Source organism: Apodemus sylvaticus, chromosome 6 (genome assembly GCF_947179515.1).
Source record: "Apodemus sylvaticus chromosome 6, mApoSyl1.1, whole genome shotgun sequence".
Taxonomy (NCBI): Eukaryota; Metazoa; Chordata; class Mammalia; order Rodentia; family Muridae; genus Apodemus; species Apodemus sylvaticus.
Window position 1 is genome coordinate 19,236,593 of NC_067477.1, and position 23,244 is coordinate 19,259,836.

Consider the following 23,244-nt stretch of genomic DNA (forward strand, 5'->3'; position numbering starts at 1 on the left):
AGTCTACCGCTTTGGTTGTTTTGGGTTTGGGTATTTGTTGTTGGTTTTGTAAGACAAGTCATAGGGTAACCAAGGCTGGCCCAGACCTCTCTGTATGGTCAAGGTTGACCTTGAACTAACTCTCTCTCTCTCTCTCTCTCTCTCTCTCTTTCTCTTTTGGTTTTTTGAGACAGGGTTTCTCGGTGTAGCTCCGGCTGTCCTGGAACTCACTCTGTAGACCAGGCTGACCTTGAACTCAGAAATCCGCCTGCCTCTGCCTCCCAAGTGCTGGGATTAAAGGTGTGGTGGCACCAGCCTTTAATCTGGGCCACACCTTCTGCTGGAGACCTACATAAGGACATTGGAAGAAGGAAGATTGGCTCTCTTCTTCGCCTGTTTGCTTTTTTGGGACTGAGAAACTGCTAGATCCTTGGACTTCCATCCACAGCTGCTGCTGACCATTGTTGGGGATTTGGAGTACAGACTGTAAGTTATCGACAAATTCCCTTACTATATAGAGACTACCCATAGGTTCTGTGACTCTAGAGAACCCTGACTAATACAGTACCCTTGTTCTACCTGGTCTTATTAGACTTAACATTGGTTGTATCCACATTCTAGCAGAGGGTTTCTTTCTTTTTGTGACCAAATATTCCACTCGGCTTGAGTGCCACATTTCCCATATTTACTCATTGGCCGATGGCTCTGTCCGTTTCTTGGTTATCTTGGAGTGTTTGATGCATGTAAGACTGCGGTGTCTCTTTTACAGACTTCACTTGCTTTGGCTGTATTCCTCCTGGTCATGGGCATACGGTCTGATCAGGCAGATGGTCATTCTAGTTTTTCATTCTTCAGAAATTTCCACGATGGCTGTACATCCCACAACAATGTGTCAGGGTTTGTTCCCTGTCCCAACAGCCTTCTCACAAACACCGGATTCTGTCAGTTACTCATTAACGTGGGACAGCTACTGCACGCAAACTAGATCAAGATAAGGAACGCTTGCGCTCCCTAGCGACCAGGAAGGAGCTTCGAAACATTGCCTAAACCAGAAACAGGAAGGGTAACCTAGGCCACGCCGGGCGCTCTAGCCCAGCCCCTCCTGGTTCCGGCCCAAATACAGGCAGTGCCAATCAGATAGACGCTTCCGCACAGAGGCGGGACTTCCTTCTTTAGCGCGCACGCGTGCTTGGAGCTCCGCCCCGGAACTGCGTCCCGGCAGAAGCTGCTGCAGTTCCGGGTCGGATTGGCGCAGACGGCCCGGCGTGTGAAGTTACTACGGCGGTGAGTCCTCTTTGTGGGTTCCGAGCGGAGCAGGCCCTGACCGGCTTCGGAAAGGCTCCCCGGTGTCTCCAAAGCATAGTGGCTCACGGGTGTCCCCACAGCCTCGGTTCCCGGTGGCTCACGCCTTGCTGTGGGCTTCAAGGCCCAGCAACCTCCCTTGAAGTGCCCGTGGGACTCTTGCAGGCGGTACAGGTCTCTCCCCGCGCCCTGTTTCTAGTGACGCTCCCTTCCTCTTGTCAGGGTGGCACCGAGGTGCGGTGGGGGTCGGGGTCGCCGTGCATCCCATGCCAGAGACTGCTGGGCGAACTTTGCCTGAGTCAACGTGCCTCAACGCAGACGCCATGTTAAGCGTTTTTTGAAGTGCGTCACTATTTCGTATTCAAATGACGACCCAGTAGGATAAATATCTCGTTATCCTCAAATTGTAGATAGGAAACTGAGGCACAGAGATGTTCAACAAACACTCAGAGAAGGATCCAGATTTGAATCGAGTTTTACCTCATTTACCTTAGCCTCTCCACAATATCCCTTTTCATTTAAACAGGGCCAATGTGGAGCCACTTCCACTCAGATGAGTCATGCATAACCCCCCTCCAGACTTTAAAGACAGGGTCTTGTGTAGCCAAGCTTTGAGCTCCGGATCGTCTATCTCCATCCCCAAGAGCTGGATACCCACTTTGTACGGTTTTACAAAGTTCTGAGGTGGAACCTAAGACTTCACGGATTTTAACCTATCAGGCCAAGGCCAGCATGATGGAAATGTTACTTGTCTTGTTCTACTAGGGAAGAAAGCACACTCTATCTCAGATTCCATGTTCGAAACGGCTTCTGTAGGCCAAGCATCATTCTATCGCCTCTTTTGATACTTTAATTACTTTTTTGTAAAGTGTAGAACTAGATATTATTAGATATTGTCACACCCCTCTCATTTAAAAAGATTATAACACTTAATTGTGAGAGGAGTAGGGGGTATTGTTGAAGGTTGCATACAAATTAAGTGTTGGAGCTAGGATCCTAACCAGAGTTAGCTCATGTATCCTTTACTGTATTGCCTGTGTCCCTTCTGCTCCAAGCCAAACTACCTATTCTGTGAGCGTGTTTCATTTTTCTGGATGAGAACATCTTTTCTATGTAAGTTAAACTGTCTTTACATCCTTGGCTGTTTGCAGGGTCTAGTATGCTTTAGGAAAGTGTGTGTTGCTGTTGAACCTGTGATCCATAGTCACTAACCCCCCCCCCCAAAAAAAAACCAAAACATTTCTTTTCAGCAACCATGAAGATGAAAGAGGCCAAATCAAAGCCAAAGTCAGCAAGCCGCGGCATGTTTCAGAGGAAGGGCATCAAAGTTGTGGGGAAATGGAAGCAAGTGACGATCGACCCGAACCTGTTTGCAGATGGACAGATGGATGACTTGGTGTGCTTTGAGGAACTGACAGATTACCGTTTAGTCAAGAATCCCTCCCGTTTGTTCTCAAATGAGGAGACCAAGAAGAGAAAGGCCCAGGCTGTTTCAGAAGAGGAGGAGGAGGAGGAAGAGGAGGAGGGAGAGTCCAGCTCCCCAAAGAAAAAGATCAAACTGAAGAAGCAGAAAGGTGCTGAAGGCAGTGCTACCCAGGATGAATCTGAAGTCAAAGCTTCTGAGCCAGAGGCTCAGGGAGAAGTCACTGTCTGTTCTGATCAGAAGGGGGGAGGAGCCACAGCAGAAAGCCTGGCACAGGCTGTTCCAAGAAAAAAGAAGAACAAGGGGAAAAAAAAATTAGATACTTTTCAGAGCACTCCCCCAAAAGTGCCCAAAAAAGCAAAGTCCTGGATGCCTGAGGTGCATGACCAGAAGGCAGATGTGTCTGCCTGGAGGGACCTGTTTGTGCCCAAGGCTGTTCTCCGAGCCCTCAGCTTCCTCGGCTTCTCTGCACCCACCCCAATTCAAGCTCTGACCTTGGCCCCTGCCATCCGTGACAAACTGGACATCCTCGGAGCTGCTGAGACAGGTAAGGGCTGTTCTGTGAGTCCCTGGGATGAAAGCTTCTGGATCCAGTCTTTGGTTGCTCCTAGGCTGGGAAACTGGAGAGGGCATTGTTGGGAATGTGACCACAAAAGCCATGGAAGGTGTTGCAGCCATCCATCCAGCTGAAGTCTGCCCCACTTGACTCTGGTACCCTTGCTCTATCTCTGAGGCCCCATGTGAGATGGAGGTGAGAACACTACTTCATGTCTGCATTGCAGGACTGTGCCAGGTTCAAGCTATTGAGACCAGTGTTAGTTAATTGCTACACCAGACAATGTTACAGTAAACTACAGATGACTGACTATTCATACTCACATTTAACCAAATCCAGTAATATATAAACACACTGTGATCAAACTATTTCTAAGGAATGCTTAGTTTTCATTCTGAAAATCAATGTAGTTTACCTTTATCAACAGACAAAAACCAATACCTGAATACATACAATAACATTTGTAAAAACTCTGACATGTATTTTTTATTTTAAAAACTGTCTTGTAATATTGTGTGGTGCTGGAATTGCCTAACACTGGTCTCAATAACTTTTAATGTGTTCTCTTTTCAACTATCAGAAGTAGTTCGCTGTTTTCTTCACCTTTAAATCTTTGTTAGAATTCATATGGGCTTGCTCTTTTCCTTTCTAGGAAGGTTTTTAAATACAGACTTAAAATTTAAAATAGCATTATTTTCTTTTATTCATTTTCCCCCCGAGTGGTTGTTTTCCATTTAAAATACCATTCAGCTTTTTGTTTTATGTGGCTGACAGTCTGTTAGCATTCACTAATATTTATATATTATGCATTATGGTGAATTCTGTGAGTGAGCTGACCCCTTCTCATTGTGAAATAACCAGCTTTATCCAGGACTTCTCTGTTCTAACGTTCTCTTTCCTGTTACTGTAGCTATTCATTCTGGCTTTATTAGAGTGATACTTTCCTGTAGTTTTCCTTTGAACAAGCATTGCTTTTCTGTTTAAAATGCTTTCTTGTGAGAAATACATGGGTTTTCAGGCCATTTATACTTATGTGATTATGGAAAGCCATTGAGTTTAAATCTGTTGTTTTGCCTTTTTTTTATATTTATCCTAGATGTTCTTTGATCTTACTTTGAATTGAAAATTTTGGTGATATTATAGATTAAGTATTTGTTATTTGAAATATTTGAGACATTTAGTGTTTTAGATTTAGTTTTTTTTTTTTTTTTAAGTTAATATTGCAGCTACATAATGAATGTCTTAGGGTAGGATCCAAGTCTGTATATGGAACTCACTTATATTTCATATACTCCTTGAACATATAGTCTGAAGGTCTTGTTGGCACTTAGTATTTGGGAGTTCAGGTGTTTGGGTTGAGATACTCACCTTGTATTAGGATCTTTTTTAAAACAAACAAATAAGACCCATGATGGTTCATGCCTTTAAGAAGCAGAAGGGTCTGCGAGTTTGAGGTCAACCTGGTCTGCAGAGCAAGTTCCAAGCCAGCCAGGGAGATATAGACACAGGGAGTTGTCTCAAAACAACAGAAAACAACTTTCTTCAAGATGTTGTACCCACAATGCACTTCTGATCAACAGGTTCTTAGGGGTTTTACTTTTCTACCTCAACTCCAGTCAGATGTCCTGACAATACCTCGAATGAAAGTCATTCCCCCAGTAGTCAGCCCCTAGTCGTGATTTGTCTGCTTCAAGTTAAGGTGCTCGTGATACCCTCCACAGGTTTAATATTCTTCTCAATGACTCCCAGGACTCGGGGAGATGTGTTTACTGGCTTAAAGCCAGGTAGAGATTCACAGGGCCAAACGTTGAAGGTAGTAAGAGGACAAAGGGCTTCTGTGTGCCCACTCTGGGCATGTCACCTTTGTATGCACTCACCTGCCTGGAAGTGCTTTAAATCCCATTGTTTGTTGTGTTCTTATGGAGTCCATTATGTGGCTGTGATTGATGAAAACTCTGTCACTGGACATTGAACTCATCTTCTGTCCCTCTCTCTGGTGGTCAGGAGGGGTGTGGGTGTGGGTGCATGTGCATGCACGCACCCTGCAGCCACCAGTGCCCATCCTGTGTTTTCTAGAGACCATTATTCTTTAGCTCAGGGTCATCTCACTAATTAACAAAAAAGACTCTTGTTTGTCCTGAGATTTTTTGAACCTTTCTCTGTGTCTTACACCAGAAATGTAGAGGTGAAAAGTAAATATGATAACAAGAGGTGTTCCTGTCAAGAAGTGCCAGGGGCTTCATTTCAGGGACAGAGTGGGGCCGGGTCTACACCCATGGCACTGTCTGAGAGGGGCCGGGTCTACACCCATGGCACTGCCTGGCTCCTCCTGTTACAAGCTTGCTGTGTAGTATCTTTCAGTGTTTGCTTTAGGGTTCACAGACTATGTCACCAGTTGTACACAAGTATTTTCTTGGTTTACCCTCAAGTGATGCAGCGCCTCATGTGGGGCAGAACCTCCTCTCAGGGCTGATTTCTCTCCCTTTATGCTTTTGTTTTATATTTCTATGTGGGAAACTCTGAAATAAGCTTTTACTGTTTTGCTGTAAGCAGTTTTTTTTTTTTTTAAAGAGGTTTAAAAAGAAAAACCGTTTCTGTGTCTGTAATTTCTGATACACTTCATTTCCTTTGTAGATAGCTATTTCTCCTAAGATACCATCCTTTCTTCTGCATGGAAGGCTTCAGTTAGCATTCTTCATAGCAGACCTGCAAGGGAATTGGTTCAGCTTTCGTAAGACTAAAGCAGCCTTTGTTTTGTATTTTCTTAAAGAAAGTTTTTTTTTTTTCTGGGTAGTTCTAATTGTCAGTTTTATTTTTCTGAGACTTAAATATATATAAGATATCTTTTGGCTTTTATTGTCTTTGATGTAAAGTCTTTTTTTTTTCCTTAAATTTTTGAATTTTTTTAAAGTTTTTGCTTGTGTAATGTTTTGCTTCTTTGGTGTGATTATTTTTCATACATAACTGTCATTTCCTATGGAAACTATTCATAAAAGGTTTTTTCTCCTTTTTTTCAAAGTTTTAAAAACATTTATTTCTGTATGTGTGTGCATTTATGTATAAGTTTGTACAACTCAAGGCCTGTATATAGAGGCCAGAGGACAACTTGTGGGAGTTAGTTCACAACTCTCACCATGTAGATCTTGAGAGTAACCTCAGGTGCTCAGGCACCAACTGAGCCATCTTAAGAGCCCATTGGAGCTCTTTGAAGCTTATGATTGGGGCTGTTTTTCTTCTAGAGATGGTGTATTGATTTTGTCTGGGGCATTCTTGCCTGTCATCTTCAGTATCCAGGAAGGATACCTTTCAGGTCTCCTGGTAGATCTCCAAAATACAGACTAGATAGATGAACCCTATTTGTATTTTTCCCAGAACATTTATAGATTGAATGTGTTTTATATCTTAAGCATTCATGCTCCGTAGTCATACTTTCTGCAGATTAATATAGCAGTAAAACTAACATTAACTTCTCTACAATTTCAGGGAAAGAACATTCATTCTTTCTTTTTCTTTTAAAGATTTATTTATTTCATGTATATGAGTACACTGTAGCTGGACTGATGGTTGTGAGCCATCATGTGGTTGCTGTAAATTTTGAATTCAGGACCCCTGCTTGCTCTGATCAAGTCTGGTCAAGTCCACTCACTCCAGCTTAAAGATTTATTTATTTATTTATTTATATGTGAGTACACTGTAGCTGTCTTCAGACACACCAGAAGAAGGCCTCAGATTTCATTATGGATGGTTGTGAGCCACCATGTGGTTGCTGAGATTTGAACTCAGGACCTTTGGAAGAGCAGACAATGCTCTTAACTGCTGAGCCATCTCTCTAGCTCAAGAACATTCATTCTTATTGTAGATCTTAGTAACCAATTCATTACTTTTTTTCTGTTTGTTGAGAATTTCCAGCTTTTCAACCAGAGAAAAGCACTTTACGGCTTCTCTTTAGCCTGTCTAAGTTGCTCTCAGGTGCTAGGACCAGTGGATAAAGTAAGAACTACCTGAACGTAAGCAGGGCGCAAAGTCTGAAAGCTGAGATCACTGAGTGACTTACGGGTAGGTGACATTGATGGTGGGAAAACATGGGACAGAAGGAAGACTCACGTCTTGTGTGGACGGCACCAGGCAGTGTTTGAGCCCCTACTACTTGGAGTGATATATGGCTGGAGACTTTTGAAATGCTTATTTTTTTTGTCAGCTTGATAGTTTTTCAGACCATAACTGACCATGAGTAACTGAAATGCAGAAAGTAAAATGGCAGTTAAGGAGAAAACCTGTCCTTCAGATTCTCAGTTGGGGTGTCCTGTTGGTTTGACCCTTGGGTGTTGTTGGATCTGTGTGCCTTCAGAGGTCATTTGAAAACACTCATGATAAAGACAGACATGTTAAGATTTCTGAAAAGAGCCATTTCTTTTATCCCCTCCTTCATTGAAGAAGGTCTTAGGGACATGTGCTGTACGGACTTCTCTACAAGACTGACCCTTTATCTTTTTATGGTTTCCTCACTTGGGTGTCTGTTCTTTGCCTCTGGTGACTTCAGGTGTAGTGCCAGCACACTGCACTTTTCCTTGATACCCAGGTGCTGTGCCTGGAGGAACCTGTGTAGAGTGCTGGTGCTGTGGGTTGGTCAGGGCAGCACATGACCCTTTCAGGCTTCCTTATTTCTATGCAAAGGCAGGAACTCCAAACAATGACATGCATACATTCCTGGTGTTTTTGCTTTCCTCCTAAGGAAGTGGGAAAACTCTGGCTTTCGCCATCCCGATGATCCACTCAGTGCTGCAGTGGCATAAGATGAAGGCTCCACCCATCCCAAGTAGCACTGGAATGCCACCAAGGGAGACAAGGTTAGGAGCTGCAGCCCATCTCGGATCACCTTGCAGGGATGGAACAGAATCTGGAGTGTTGCCTGAGGAGGCCAGACTTGAGACTCAAGCCCAGCCCAGTGACTCTGGGGTCCAGGCCACACCCAAGACCAGTGCCTCTCCCTCGGCCCCCGCACTGCTCTTCTGTGATGCTGATGCTGATGCTGGTGAAGGACCGTCTTCCTTGGTAGAGGAGAAGCCTGTCCCCAAGCCAAATGAGGACAGAGAAGACAAGTCTGACGCAGAGCAGGCTAGAAAGTTAAAACAGGAGTTGTGTCACCAAATTGCTGTTTATAAAGTTCACCCAAGGCGCCCTCTGCTCGGACTGGTCCTGACTCCTACTCGAGAGCTAGCCATCCAGGTCAAACAACACATTGATGCTGTGGCCAGGTTTACAGGTGAGATTTAATTTCACTTAATATTTCTGAACGGGTCTCTAACTGCCATATGACAGCAGTGAGAGTTGTGGCTCCTGTTCTGGGGGACTTGGGGCAGGGTGCTTACCTGCTGGAGCATTGAGTAAGTCCTTTAGAAATCAGTCGATAGTTGTTCAATTCCCTTAAGGGGACCAGAGCTAGAACATGGTTCTGAGTAACCGAACATTTTAACAACAAATTTGCTGATTCCTTCCTTGAGTTAGAAACTTAATTCTGTTCCTTGGGCAAAGGTTTTCACAGTGTGGTGTTTATCCTAATAAAAGCCGCATTGCACAGCTGAGGTCTCAAGTCCACGGCACTTGCTCAGGGCCTCAGCTGTGTTGTCTGTCATGTGCGTTCTCCTCCATCCCACGGCCCCAGAGCAGTTCTCTCTCTCTCTCTCTCTCTCTCTCTCTCTCTCTCTCTCTCTCTCTGTCTGTCTGTCTGTCTGTCTCTGAGACGACACCGCCAGACCCTGAGGGGCTTCTTGTAGTGTGTCACAACATAAACATCCTTCCCAGCACTGTGGTGCATCACTGCTCACCTTCAGAGCTCTGGAAATAAGTGTGACTGGGTTCAAATCCATCCTTTCTCTTGCGGTTAAGGGAGAGAATGGAAAGAAATGGCAAAGCAGACAGGGTCCAGACCACAAATACAGACTGTTTGGTAGGCTCTCTTGGAGTCAGGCCAGGCCATCTGTTAAAGCATTTCCTTGGCATAGAAAGCTGTGCTGCTAGTTACCATGTGCTGGCCCAGAGGATGTACAGCCAGGTGGGATAACATTATCTGTTGTTTTCTGTCCTGTAGGGATTAATACAGCAATTTTAGTTGGTGGAATGTCCACACAGAAACAGCAAAGGATGCTGAACCGCCATCCTGAGATTGTGATCGCCACCCCTGGTCGGCTCTGGGAGTTAGTTAAAGAAAAGCACCCTCATTTGAGTAACCTTCGGCAGCTCAGGTGAGCGGTACCCCTTCCCCTTCTGTCCTAACCGTCTCTGGAGTCTGAGGTGGCTGCATGGTTGGTGTGTGCAGAGCTTTCTCACTATTACGAATCTTGTGGCCATCCAGGCCTTATTCTCAAAAACTAAGCATGCATAAGAAAAGGTTGATGGGTGCCTGGTGGTGATGGCAGGGTGTTGTGTGTGCATGTGGATGAGAGCATGCGCATGTGGTGGGAGCAAGATGGCCTACAGAGGTTTCCTTCCCTGCAGGTGCTTGGTCATCGATGAAGCTGACCGAATGGTTGAGAAAGGCCATTTTGCTGAACTCTCTCAGCTGCTAGAGATGCTAAATGACTCCCAATACAACCCCAATCGGCAAACTCTTGTTTTTTCTGCCACACTAACCCTGGTACACCAAGTTCCTGCTCGAATCCTTCATAAGAAACACGTGAAGAAAATGGATAAAACCGACAAACTCGACCTTCTCATGCAGAAGATTGGCATGAGGGGCAAGCCAAAAGTCATTGACCTCACGAGGAATGAGGGTACAGTGGAGACCCTGACAGAGACCAAGATCCACTGCGACACGGACGAGAAAGACTTGTATCTCTACTATTTTCTCATGCAGTACCCAGGTCGTAGCCTGGTATTTGCCAACAGCATCTCCTGCATCAAACGCCTCTCTGGGCTCCTCAAGGTCCTAGATATCATGCCGCTGACCCTGCATGCCTGCATGCACCAGAAGCAAAGGCTCAGAAACCTGGAGCAGTTTGCTCGTCTGGAAGAGTAAGTGAAGTCTGTCTTCAGACACCTTGAACCATGAGCCACTGTACTCAGGAGGGCAGGGGCCAGGGAACTACGGACCTTAGCAGCACGAGGCAGGCTAGCTTTTTTTTTTGTTTGTTTCCTTCTTTTCCTTAATTTTATTTCTGTCTTTAGCGAGGTCACTCATTCGTTGTTTGTTGGTTAGTAATGCTGTATAGAGACTTCCAGTAATTAGACAACAAACTGGCCATCCGGTTATTCTAGCATCCTTGGGAAGCAGCACACTAGCTTGTGCTTGAAAGAGAGCCCGGCCTCCAGAACCAGAGTGTCTGCGAGCAGATCCTGCGCCCTTCCCTTCCTCGCTGCTCAAGTCAGCCAGTGTGTCTGTGCTTCATTGTCTCATACACAGGGTGACAGGTGTGGGATCGCAAGGATGGAGTGACTGGGAACAATGTAGGGAAAGTGCTAGCAGTGCCACCCAGTGTGGCCTTTCATACCCACAGTGCCCTACTGCTGCTTGTTACCTACCGCAGCTCATCTCACTTCACAGATGATAGAGACCCTCGAAAAATTCACCAGCTTACCCAAGCTTGTACAGCATGGAAATGACAGCCTGGGCTCAGATTGCTGTCAGACCCCAGAGCCCATGCCACACCTCTTCATGTTTGTCCATCTGCCTGTGGAGCAAATGATGCAGGGAGTGGGTACGTGTTGTCTGTCTAGGAAAGAGTAAGGCAGTCTATCAGGATGGAGGAGAATAGTGAGAAGGTGGTAGGAGACAAGGACAGCGACTCAGAATGTCTTCAATTAATTCACAGCACAAAACACAGCATGTGCTTGGGACAGTAAGACCCAGGCTTGGGGTTCTGATTCTACAAAGACTAGGCACATGCACACCATGGAAAATGACTCTCAGCCTCAGCTTCTTAATTGTAAAAGTGAGATGGTAGTATTGCCTTATAGGGCTGTAGTGTCAAGTGCTTAGCAGTGCTAAGCTGACTGATAATTGCTGTTATTTATAATTATGGATGTGTTTTGTTTCCACACAGCTGTGTTCTCTTGGCAACAGATGTGGCAGCTCGGGGTCTGGATATTCCTAAAGTTCAGCATGTCATCCATTACCAGGTACAGCTCTTAGTATTAATAATGCTACAGACACACACCAACCCCATTCCCAAACCCCATCCATCCCCGTCCTGCCCCCTGCAATGAACTGGGAAATGTTAAAGCGGAGGTTGAACAGAGGGGAGGAATATTCCTCTTCAGGTTCCCTGAAACATGTTCTTATTAGCATCTAGTGCCCACTGTTACCGCTCTCCACACACTTAGTGAGAGCCTATCAAGTAGACTTTCTCTTCAGGCTATTTGATATCGACAGGTTAAAGTATGATCTTAGTCTGTTTTCTGATACTATGACAGAATACCTTAAACATAGTAATGTTTAAAGAGGGCTGACTGCAAAATACAAGGGCATGTCACCAACATCTGCTCAGTTTCTGGTGGGATCCTTGAGGTGGAAGGGCAAGTAGATGATAAACGTGAGGGAGACAGCCTTGGCCTATATCTCATGGTACTCCAGCTCCAGAAAGCTAGGACTCTATTCCTCTTTCTGACCCATCCACAAACACCTCCCACTAGGCTCCTCCCAACACTGATGGCACTTGTTACACTGAAGAATTTAGCTTCAGCATGAGTTTTGGTGGGGACAGACCACAGTGGCATGATTTGTGGCTTAGGTTTTTTGTTTTGTTTTAATAATTAATTATATTTTTATTGAAAATAGATTTTTTTTATATGATATATTCTGATCACAGTTCTACTCCAGGTCGTCCTAGATCTTCCCCACCTCCCCATCTTCTTTACCCACCCACATCTATACCATTTCTTTCTCACTATAAAATAGGCAACTAAAAAGACCAAAACAAAGCAAACAAACCAGATTAGTACTGTAACAAACAGAAAAAAAAAGTCAAAGGTAAAACACATACAGATGCTTCCATACACAAAATATTGATTAAAAACACAAAATCCGGAACCATACTATATAACCAAGGACCTGTAAAGGGGAGGAGGAAAAGCCTGGATAAAGCATTTTTCAACAACAATCTCCAAAAATACCATGTTGTGTGGCCATATACTACTGGGCATAGGACCTGCCCTTAAGTGTGGTTTGTATACCCAGTGAGACTCTGTTGGAGAAAAATAGTTTTTCCTTTGCCAGGTGTTGTCAGTTGAAGATGGCCTCTGGGTTAGGGACCGGGGTTTATATTCACCCCTCTCCTCAGCCCTAGGACTCCCCATCTTAGATGGCCCTGTGTATGCTGCTCATGTGTGCCAGGATTGGTGTACTAGGCCTCTTTCCTTGGCGTCCCCCATCCCTACTGACTTGAACAACCTTTCCGCTTTTCTTCTTCTACAATGTTCCCTGAGCCCTGAGAGGAGGGATTTGATGGAAACATCTCATTTAAGACTGAATGTTCCAAGGTCTCTCTCTGCACATTGTCCAGCAGTGGGTCTCTGTATTTGTTCCTGTCTGCTTCGGGGGAATGCTTCATTGATGATGGCTGAGCAAGACACTGCTTTATGAGTACAGGAGAATGTTATTAAAAAGTCCTTTAGCAGCTGTGTCCTTTAATAGAACAATGGTATTTCGTTTCCCCCAGGTCTGTGTCCTGTCTAATTTCAGGTCAGACATGGGTTCCTTCTCAAGGTGCGGACCTTGATTCTAGTCAGATGCTGGCTCTTCACTCCCACAGCGTTTGTGCCACTACTGCACCAGAGATCATGCAGGCAGGTCACCATTGTCCATCAAAGGGTTTGTAGCTAGGTTGGTGTTCGCCTTTCTCTTTTGGTAACGTGCAAAGTACCTTCTAGTACCATGAACATTAGTTTACATAAACACTAGTCCATAGGGGTTCTAGGTAGTTTCTAGGCAGACACCAGCTCAAGTTCTCCATATCCAGTGAATTATGTACATGCTGTCTTTGGCAGAAGGGCTTGACTATCAGTGTGTGGAGAGTAACAATCAGCCTGGGTTTTGGGACAGGCCCTCAACAGCAGTACGTTACATGGCTGGTCTGGTGTGCAGTACAGGGGTGGGTACTTAAGACTTCCTAGCCTAAATCCTGGCTATGGGACCTTCAATAAATAGTCTCCATCCTGTGGTTTTCTCATTTTAGAAATGACAGAATATCTCTGGGTTAGTAAGGCATGTATAAAGAGCTTGGTGTCTTAGTTAGAATTTTACTGCTATGAACAGACGCCATGTCCAAGACAACTCTTTTTCATCTAATTCGGGCTGGCTTATAGGTTCAGAGGTTCAGTCCATTATCATCAAGTTGGGAACATGGCAGCATCCAGGCAGGCATAGTGCATATACTTAGTCCAGCTTCCAAAGTCCCCATAGTTTATAGCAGTATCAGCAATGCTAAAAGTTCAAAGACTCTTCTGAGATCCATGCAATCACTTAACTGTAATCCCCAAATTAAGATAGGAAGCTTGCTGGCAAACTTCAGACTGTATCTCCATGGCTAATGTCAATGCAGTCTTCAGATCCCTAACTCCTTTTTCATCTTTGTTGGCTGCAACAGACATCTTTCTTGTGGGCGGGTTCCACTCCCTGTTAGCAGCTTTCCTCAGCAGATATTCCACAGCTCTGTCATCTCGAAAATCTTGGGATCTCTAACTTCAGTGTTACAACTTCTTGCTTCAATGTCTGGGATCCACACATGATCTTCTGGGCTCCTCCAAGGGGCTGGGGTCTCGTGTGGCTCTGTCCTCTGTAGCACTCTAGGCTCAGGTTGATCCACTCCACTGCTGCTGCTGTGCTTGGTGATCATCCCATGGCACTGGCATCTCCAGTACACTGCGGTCTTCCACTGCAACTAGGCTTCACCAATAGCCTCTCATAGGCTCTCTTCATGGTGCCAAGCCTCAAATACTTTGCATGACCCCTTCAGTCCTCCGCCATCAACTGCAACTGAGCCTGCACCTTCACCAGTGTCCTTCCCTGGCCTCTCACAATGCCAAGCCTTGGCTGTTCTTCATGACCCCTTCATGCCTTCAGTACCAGCTGGGTAACTCTTATACATTACGAAGTCTAGCTGCAGCACAAGGTGCAACCTTGGCTATATCTGGAACATAGCTTCTTTGTGTTCTCAGAAAACACTTTCCAGAAGATTTCACCTCAGTGATGCTGGTCTCTTCTTAATCACTGCTAATTTCTTAGCCCCAGCTAGCCAACATCAATTATCCCAGTAGTCCCTTCTATTCTGGACTCTAAAGCCAAAGCCACATGGCCAAAGGCTCGTGGTTCTGCTGCTTGCTGGGGCTGGCCCTCTTGTTCCATTACATTATCAGCTTTCTATTTTCCAACTCCACTGCCTAGGCTTGGTTGTCCTGGAACTTGCTCTGTGTACCTCTTCAAACTCAGAGGTCTGCATGCTGTCTTCTAAACACTGGGATTAAAGGTGTGGTCCACCAAGCCTGGATTTAAGTTTTTTTTTACCTAGAACTTGTTCTGTTCTAGGCTGGCCTTGAACTGGGCTTATCTCCTGGGATTAAAATCTTGTTACTACTATACCCGGACCTAAACTTTGCTGGGTGGGATCTTGCTTGAAGGTCACCACTCCCTAATTCAATTGAATCTCCTTGAACACAGGATTCAGCTCCATTTCACTTCCTGGCGCCCCTTTAATACTCAAACCATATATTTTATATTTTTCCTTTCTAAGCTTGCTATGTTTATTCAAAATGCTCTTCATGGGACTTAACCAGAGAACAATGTCTATGATGAGCGTTTCTGAGACTTCCTTTGTCAAGGCAATTTATCTGAGTCTCTTCACCTTAGTCTCAAGCAGACTCTTCAGACAAGGGCAAAAGGCAATCATGTTCTTCACCAAAATACCACAAAAACAACCTCTAGGCCACATACTGAAGTTCTTCTCCACTGAAACTTCTGGGCTGGGTCTGCACAGTTCAAATCACTCTCAGTAACAAAGTCTTCCATATTGCTACTAGGATAGCCCATTAAGCATTTAAAGCATTCCACTAAGATAGCCCACTAAGCATTTATAGCATTCCACTGCTTTCCAAATATAAAGTCCCCAGATCCACATTCTTCCAAACAAAAGCATGGCCAGGCCTATCACAGCAATGCCCCAGTCCCTGGTAGCAACTTCTGTCTCAGGGTTTTATTGCCGTGAACAGACACCATGACCAAGACAACTCTTATAAGAAGAACATTTATTTGTGGCTGGCTTACAGGTTCACAGGTTCAGACCATTATCATCAAGGTGGGAGCATGGCAGCATCCAGGCAGGCATAGTGCAGTACGAACTAAGTTCTTCATCTTCATCTGAAGGCTGCTAGCAGAATCCTGACTTCCAGGCAGCTAGGATGCCCATGCCCACAATGTCGCATCTACTCCAACAAGGCCACACCTCCTAATAGTGCCTGCCATTCCTTGGGCCAAGCATATTCAAACCATGACACTTGGGCAGCCAAATTGGAAACACTGACTACATGTTTCGGGTTAATTGTAGCAGTAATGTTAATGATTGTGAAAAGCCATCAGTAGCGTGTAGTTGTAGCTGGGAGCATGGGCTCCAGATCCTGCTGCCAGGAATTGACCACCACTCTGATGCTTTAGTTGACAGCTTTGGGTAGGTGAGAGCCGTCCCCCATGCAGGCCCCGTCAGCTGTGGTGTGGGTTCACGTAATACATCTGCTTTGCATCTTCCTAGTTATTCATAAAGGATGCTGTGATTATCAGAAACTGACTCAGATTTAAAACACAAAGGCCCTTCACACCCTGAAATGTGTGTTCTAGCAGCCAGTTAAGGCAGTGGGTAGGGTAGGGTAGGGTACAGATCCCCTCCCTCACTGCTGGGAAGGAAGTTCTGACACTTGAGCCTCCAGACACACAGGTACTTTGGGACCATGCATTTCAATGTCATTTTCTGTAAGCTGGAAGCAGCGACCATACAAGGCCCACAGGGTTGTTTGAGAGCTGAGCTGAGTGAAGGTGACCCTTACCACGTGTAAGTGCAGGAAGCCTGGCATCTAGTAGGATGGCTTTAGTACTTTTCATCTTTAATTTCATTGCTTTTAAAATCTTTTGAGGCTATAGATTTCAGAGTAGCACGCTTCTGGAACAGAGGGACTGAATCTGTGGTGGAATAAACCATGACCACACAATATAGTCCCAGCTCCTAAGAGGTCACTACATCCTGTAGAGGAAAAGTGAAATATGACCACCTGCCGTAACATATGGCAGGAAATAGTAGAAAATTTCACATGTAATACAGTTTGAGAGGGTGCAGAGTGCTTTCTAGAAGATGCTGACATTCCAGGATGGAGAGGTTGGGATATGCAGAGGGGACAGGGAGAGTATAGAGGGAGGCACGATTGGGGCATGTCTTAGGGTTCTGCTGCTGTGGTAAACACCATCACCAGAAGCAACTTGGAAAGCAATGGGTTTGTTTCACCTTACAGCTTATAGCTGGCATGAAGGGAAGTCAGGTCAGGAATTTGGAGGCAGGAACTGAAGATGAGACCATGGAGGAGTGCTCCTCAGTTTGCTTAGTACAACCCAGGACATCCTGTCCAGGGGTCATGAGCCACAGTGACATCACTGTTAGCCTGGGCCCTCTCACATCAGTCATTAGTCAAGAAAATGGCCCACAGGCTGATCTGCAGGCCTTCATCTGCTGGCAGCGTGTCTCACTGGAGGGTTCCTCTTCCCACATGACCCTAACCTGTATCAAATTAAGAAAAGCTAACAAACACAGGTTTACTTAGCCTGGAGTGAGAGAGGAGTTTGTTGGGAAAGGAGTAGGTGAGTAGCTGCTGAGCCCACAGTCACTTGGGAGGAGCTGGCTGAAGGCTAGAGAGGTGGGGAGGAGCTGGCTGAAGGCTAGAGAGGTGGGGAGGAGCTGGCTCTTGATTCCCTACAGGAAGCGAAGCGGAGCTCATCCCTAGACTCATGGTGAACCGTTCCTAGTCATCCCGAGCCCACTGCACATCCTTTGTGGTGGTTGCTACAGGAGTCGGAAAGAGGAGAACCAGCACCCGTGCCATGCTGTTCGTGGACAGCACGCCTGCTCTATAGGTTAATACGATCTTTGAATCCTGGCTCCCACATTGAGTGGATAACCTAGAGGAAGTGGTGGAGCTGAGTGTACTTTAGTTTCCTATTTTATAATATGTAGACAGCGATAAAGTCTTTCATGAGTCTATGATAATACTGTCTTTACATTTCTCTTGCTATGGTAAAACTATATGACCAAGGCAGCTTAGAGAAGAAATGGTTTATTGGGCTCATGGTTCCAGAGGCTGTGAGCTTCTAACGAAGGGGTAGAGCTGACAGGGAAGTGGGTAGAGCAGTTGTAAATGTGAAGCAGAGAGTACACTGGAAATGGTACCAGCTCTTGGGAGCACCAAGCCTGCCACCAGGGGCAGCAGCAAACCTTCAGCAAGGTGAGGCCTCCTAGGCCTCAAAAAACACACAAAAAGTTGCCAGTTGGGGACCAAGTGTTGAAATGCCTGAAACTTACCAGGGAACGTCTCAGCAGACCACCACATAGGAAGTGTTTGCGATTGGTTGGCCTAAAGCAGTCACTTCAGTAACCGTGGCTTATAAATGTACTGTCACCAGTCATGCAGAGCTGAAGAACATGTGGAGTTTCAAAGTGGAGACTGAAGTAGACGGTGTTAGTCACAAGGGGAGTGAGAGTTGAGAAGACAGACAAGAGAAAACCAGCAGACAACCAGCTTGTGAAGAGCTGAACTGTTGTGGAGGCCGTGGGGGGCAGAGCCTGTTAACTTAGTTAAGGGACAATCAAGATGAGGGGCTGAGTTGGTCCACAGAGCTAGAGAGATTTCTATCCCGCAGAGAGCAGAGCCAGTTTCGGGTGTGCCCTGAGGGAAAGAGCAGGTTTGGACACTGTCTATGTGCTGATCCTTGTTCCTGCTTTGGCAGGTGCCTCGCACCTCAGAGATTTATGTCCACCGAAGTGGTCGGACTGCTCGTGCTACCCGTGAAGGCCTCAGCTTGATGCTGATTGGACCGGAAGATGTGATCAACTTCAAGAAGATTTACAAAACTCTCCAGAAAGATGAGGACATCCCACTGTTCCCAGTGCAGACAAAGTACATGGATGTGGTCAAGGTAAAAAGTTAAACTCCAGTGTACTGTCTCCTCACAGGGTACCTTACTCTGAGACCAAAAACCTTATCCTAGGGAACTGAGAAATGGTTCTGCCAATGGCTCCACAGGGGCTTTTGTTAAAAGGCTGGAAGTGCCAGACTTGATAGAAAGGCAAAAGGGGGAGTGGCCAGAGAAGTGTGTTTTGTCCCTCAGTCACTTTAATATCTGGTTCTGAAATCTCCGCCCGCTTCTACTCCAGTAGACAGCCAGTGAGTTCATCTCATCTCACAGAGAGCTGTGAACAGCAAGGTAAATGCTGAGGGCTTGGTGCACCCTGAAGCAGGAACAATAAGACTCATTTTCTACATTTGTATTAATTCACTCTGATTGCTGTGTACCCCGGGCCCCAGTGTATCAGCAACTGATATGGGTAGTTTTTCCAAGGCTTACCAGTATGTATATAGGGTAAGCCCACGGCACAGTGAGGTGTCCAGGGAGCACTGGGCCTGATCGGTGTGTGGTTGTGATGGGAGCAGTGTCTTCATCCTACTGCAGAGGTAAAGAAGGGTGAAGAGAAGATGGACTTACGGGCATTGAGGGTATGAAAACAAGGGGCAGTTTAAGGGTGTGTAACCTCTTTGGCAGGAATGCTAGTTGTGTAAGGATTTAGATGGGGCTGGTAGAAAGGGGGATTATAGAGAATTCCTGTTAAGGCTGCTGGGAGCCACCCCATTTTCATGCTTATTCCCACTCGCGTCCTCTCCATGTCAGGATGAGCAGAGTATTATGCCACTACAGTGTGACCTCAAGACCCATGAGAAAGAGGATCAAGGAAAGGGGAGACAAGCCCACTCTGGGCCACATATAAGTTGGCACCTGGGACAGAGCTTTAAGGAGGTGCAAGCAGGCTTCTGTGGTTGTGATGGACACCTGGGCTGTTAGCAAGAACCTGGGCAAGGTTCATTAGAACCTGCATTGTTTCTCACTGGTCACTGATCATACTGCAGTTTAAGAACTGCTTCCATCAAGCTTGCTGAGAGGCCCAGACCTCTATCAGATGAGTGCTTTGTGTTACTGCCCCTCAGGAGCGGATCCGTCTAGCGCGACAGATTGAAAAAGCTGAATACCGGAACTTCCAGGCTTGTCTGCACAACTCATGGATGGAGCAAGCGGCAGCGGCGCTGGAGATTGAGCTAGAAGAAGAGATGTACAAAGGTGCGCCTGGGCAGGGGGGTGTTTTCCTTTTAGCTTTTACCTGCCTGAGACCATCCTTACTTCTGTGATCCCATGAGGAGCCGCAAGGTACCCTTTTCTTGTCTAATGGCTGCTTATTCTATATGGTCCAGATGCCTTGGGCCTCTCTTGTCTGCCTGCCTGCCTGCCTCATAGGGACAGCCTTGGGCTCCATAACTAGGAGCAGATCACAGGCAGGGTACCCTTGTTAATGCAGTCTGTACTACTGTATGATTAGCCTTCCTGCTATGCCTCTTCGCTTGGCTATAAGATAGGTAATAAACTCCATACCTCTTGACAAGGTTGAGTAAAGGAGACTAAACTGGATACACTTATGCTTGCAAAATAGGAAGTATATGATGCTGCCAAGTCATTATTCATTATGGTAGTGTCTTAGTCAGGGTTTCTATTCCTGCACAAACATCATGACCAAGAAGCAAGTTGGGGAGGAAAGGGTTTATTGAGCTTACACTTCCACATTGCAGTTCATCACTAAAGGAAGTCAGGACTGGAACTCAAACAGGTCAGGAAGCAGGAGCTGATACAGAGGCCATGGAGGGATGTTCCTTATTGGCTTGCTCAGCCTGCTCTCTTATAGAACCCAAGAGCACCAGCCCAAAGGTGGTACCACCCAAAAGGGGCCCTCCCCACTTGATCACTAATTGAGAAAATGCCCCACAGCTGGATCTCATGGAGGCACTTCCCCAACTGAAGCTCCTTTCTCTGTGATAACTTCAACCTGTGTCAAGTTGACACACAAAACCAGCCAGTACAGGTAGTTAATGCTGAAACACCACAGCACCTCCAAGTCTCATAACTTCTCTAGTTTCTTGGCATGAGTTGAGAAGGAGCTATTATCCCTTTACATGAGGGATAAAGAGATAGAGTACAGAGAGCCAGGCAATGGTAGACTTGCCTTTAATCCCAGCAGAGGCAGGTAGATTTCTGAGTTCAAGGCCAGCTTTGTCTACAGAGCTAGTTTCAGGACAGCCAGGTCTACATAGAACCCTATCTCAAAAAACAAGACAAAACAAGAGAGAAGGAATTCACAGAGAGAAGGAATTTGTACATCAGAACAACTCTACCACTAGGCACTGCCTAAACCCTCTTCTGTCCGTGGGCCAGAAGCCAAGGCAGAGACCAGGGGTGAGGGGCTGCATGTCCCTGCTTAGCAAAGTTGAAAACGGCATCTGGGGCCTGTAACAACGGCTCTAGCTGGTGTCCCTTCTTCCATACAGCAGCACAGTTCAACTGGGGTGTTGACTGCTCAGTTCCCACTGAGCAAGTTTCCAGGCAGACTGCTGCTCAGTGGAGGAGCCAGGAGTTTGCCAACAGTGTGCTCTCCTTGTAGCTCAGGTCTGGGGCTCAAGTAGAGATGTGAGCCTCTATCTTTCCTTGCTGGGGTCAGGCTTGGGTGGGGACTTGGGTTGTGTCCACCTCTGCATGCACTCACAGTGTTGGCGAGCTAACTGGAGAGTCAGGCTGCACAGTCTCCTGAGGACTTTGTGGTCATCATATTCCAGGAGGCAGCGTGTGGCTACAGGGGTAGGACAGCAGACTTCAATCAGATGTGAGTTCTGATCCCTGACAGGTTGCTCTGTGGCTGTATGTGAGCCTAAGCCGAAGTTGCCTTACCTGTAAATTGAGTTTTTGCCTTTATTGGTTTCCTGAACAATGGACGTGGATGATGGTGGTCTACTGAATCCCTCGTAAACAGGAGTTATCCACTTAGGGTTCTGAACTGTCAAGCCAGCACAGCTTAATTTAGTGTAAAGAAAGTATATCTGTGTAAACATGATCGTACAATTGTGTGTCTCAAGGAGGAAGAGCTGACCAGCAAGAAGAGCGCCGGCGACAGAGGCAGATGAAGATTCTGAAGCAGGAGCTACGCCGTCTGCTCTCCCAGCCACTCTTCCAGGAGAACCTGAAGACCAGATACCCCACACAGTCTGGCAGGCCGCCTCAGTCTGTGGTGGCCCCAAGGAATATTGAGTCTGCGCTGAGCTGCCTCTCCAGGCAAAAGAGGAGGAGGAAGAAGAAGCCAAAAGAACGTCAGGCACCACCACAGCCAAGCGCACAAGCCAGCTGCCCTGTCAGTGTGGTAACTGCTGAGTGATGTCCTCTGGCTGTCTGTGAAAGCCTTCCCCTCCGTGCCTCTCACTGCCCCACCCACCCGGGCAGACCTCCTGCTCTTCCTCCTTCAGCAGGAAAGCCCTCCCGCACATGTGTTGTGGAGTTGTGTGGTAGGCGATGTGTGTCTGTAGTCGGTGTTGCAGGCTTTTTGTGCTCACCCTGTTTTCCAAATTAAACCAAGTAGGAGTCAGAGACATCCTGAGGTGCTGCACTGTTTCATTATTGACTGAGCTCTCTCCTGGGCAGACAGAATGTTGCTTCCTTGGTACGGGAAATGGTGTCATAGGCCCCTGACCATGAGTCCCTCTATCACAATACTCTCACGTCCCTGTCCTTCTCCAGAGCATCCAGTCCCAGCTCCTTTGCTGTGTCACACTACCCTTTGCACCTTACCTTCACTGCCCTGGAAGATGGACAGGGAAGATCTTGCTTGACCGTCCTTGGCTCACAAAGCTGTCACAAATCTGCAGGGTCAAGAGTGTGCCTGGGATCTGTCTGAGCTCCTGGACAGAGTCCATGTGGCCTTTTCCTAGCTTTTTGCTAAACAGACTTCAGGCTGAACTGCCCTGTGTCCATCCTGGAGTATGGCGGTGTGTTCTCTCTGAGGGACAGAGCTCAGTGCTCTGGGCTGCCTGCCTCGCAGAGCTGCCTGCCACAGCTGTGCTCCAGAGCTGGAGCCCCAGTCCTGCATTGGGGCCTGTGGAAGCACAGCGCGGCCTGGACTCTGAGACAGTGTTCACACGCTGCTCCAGGGATTGCTCTGAGGAGGCCTGTGGACTCGAACACAGTACACTGGCAGCCCTAAATATCCTAAGAAGCATGGTGTCACTTATTTGACTCCCTGGCACTAAGACACTTTGTAACCCTCTGTGCCTCGTGTGCTAGGCACTTTATCACTGGTTATCTGTATCACCAAACCCACCCCACCCCGTTTGTTTCTTCTTAACTTGGTATGGTATGTGAGGAGGATGGTGGCTGTTCACACCTGGAGATAGTTGGTCCCCTGCCACCTTTCCTGGTTTGAGGATCTGGGTTGCTAGGCTTGGATGGCAAGTGCTTAGACCCTTTGCTCCTACGTTTCAGTTTGAATGGTTTCAGTGTCTAGGCAGGCCTTGAACTGGGAATCCTCTTGCTGGGCTTGGCATCCTCACAAGCTAGGGATACAGGCCTGTACTACCAGTTCTAGTGTTAGATGCTTTTATTGATTTAAAGTTGGCAGTTGGTTGTCTGTGAGGTCATGGTGTATCTTAAGATTCTTTTTTGTAGTTGAGGACGTGGACATTTATTGGTTAAGATTTAGCCAGTGCAACCCAACAGCCAGATAAGATGGGTAACTCAGGGCGCCTTTCTTCTGAGCCCTTTCCATGACCCCACTTTCTCCTGACCTGGCTGAGGACAAAGTGAACATGGAGCGCGCCCAGGTGGCCCCCCGCTTCCCAGTGCTGCTGTGAGAGGCCAATTGAGTTGGTAGACAGAAGG

The 23,244-nt window shown here is 46.5% G+C and overlaps 1 protein-coding gene across 2 annotated transcripts; it reads left to right on the plus strand.

Moving 5' to 3' along the window:
* The first annotated feature begins 361 nt into the window (after window positions 1-361).
* On the plus strand, window positions 362-21,961 carry Ddx24 (DEAD-box helicase 24). Of its 2 annotated transcripts, none has more exons than XM_052185174.1 (9): window positions 362-465; window positions 2,532-3,251; window positions 7,993-8,523; window positions 9,349-9,502; window positions 9,756-10,271; window positions 11,300-11,375; window positions 18,232-18,420; window positions 19,485-19,614; window positions 21,453-21,961. In XM_052185174.1, exons 2-9 carry the CDS (start codon window positions 2,537-2,539, stop codon window positions 21,746-21,748), a joined length of 2,607 nt encoding a protein of 868 aa, XP_052041134.1. In that variant the 5' UTR covers window positions 362-465; window positions 2,532-2,536; the 3' UTR covers window positions 21,749-21,961. The 2 variants fall into 2 exon arrangements, with proteins under 2 accessions (XP_052041134.1, XP_052041133.1); XM_052185173.1 differs by lacking the exon at window positions 362-465 and adding an exon at window positions 1,167-1,263.
* Window positions 21,962-23,244: the final 1,283 nt, after the last annotated feature.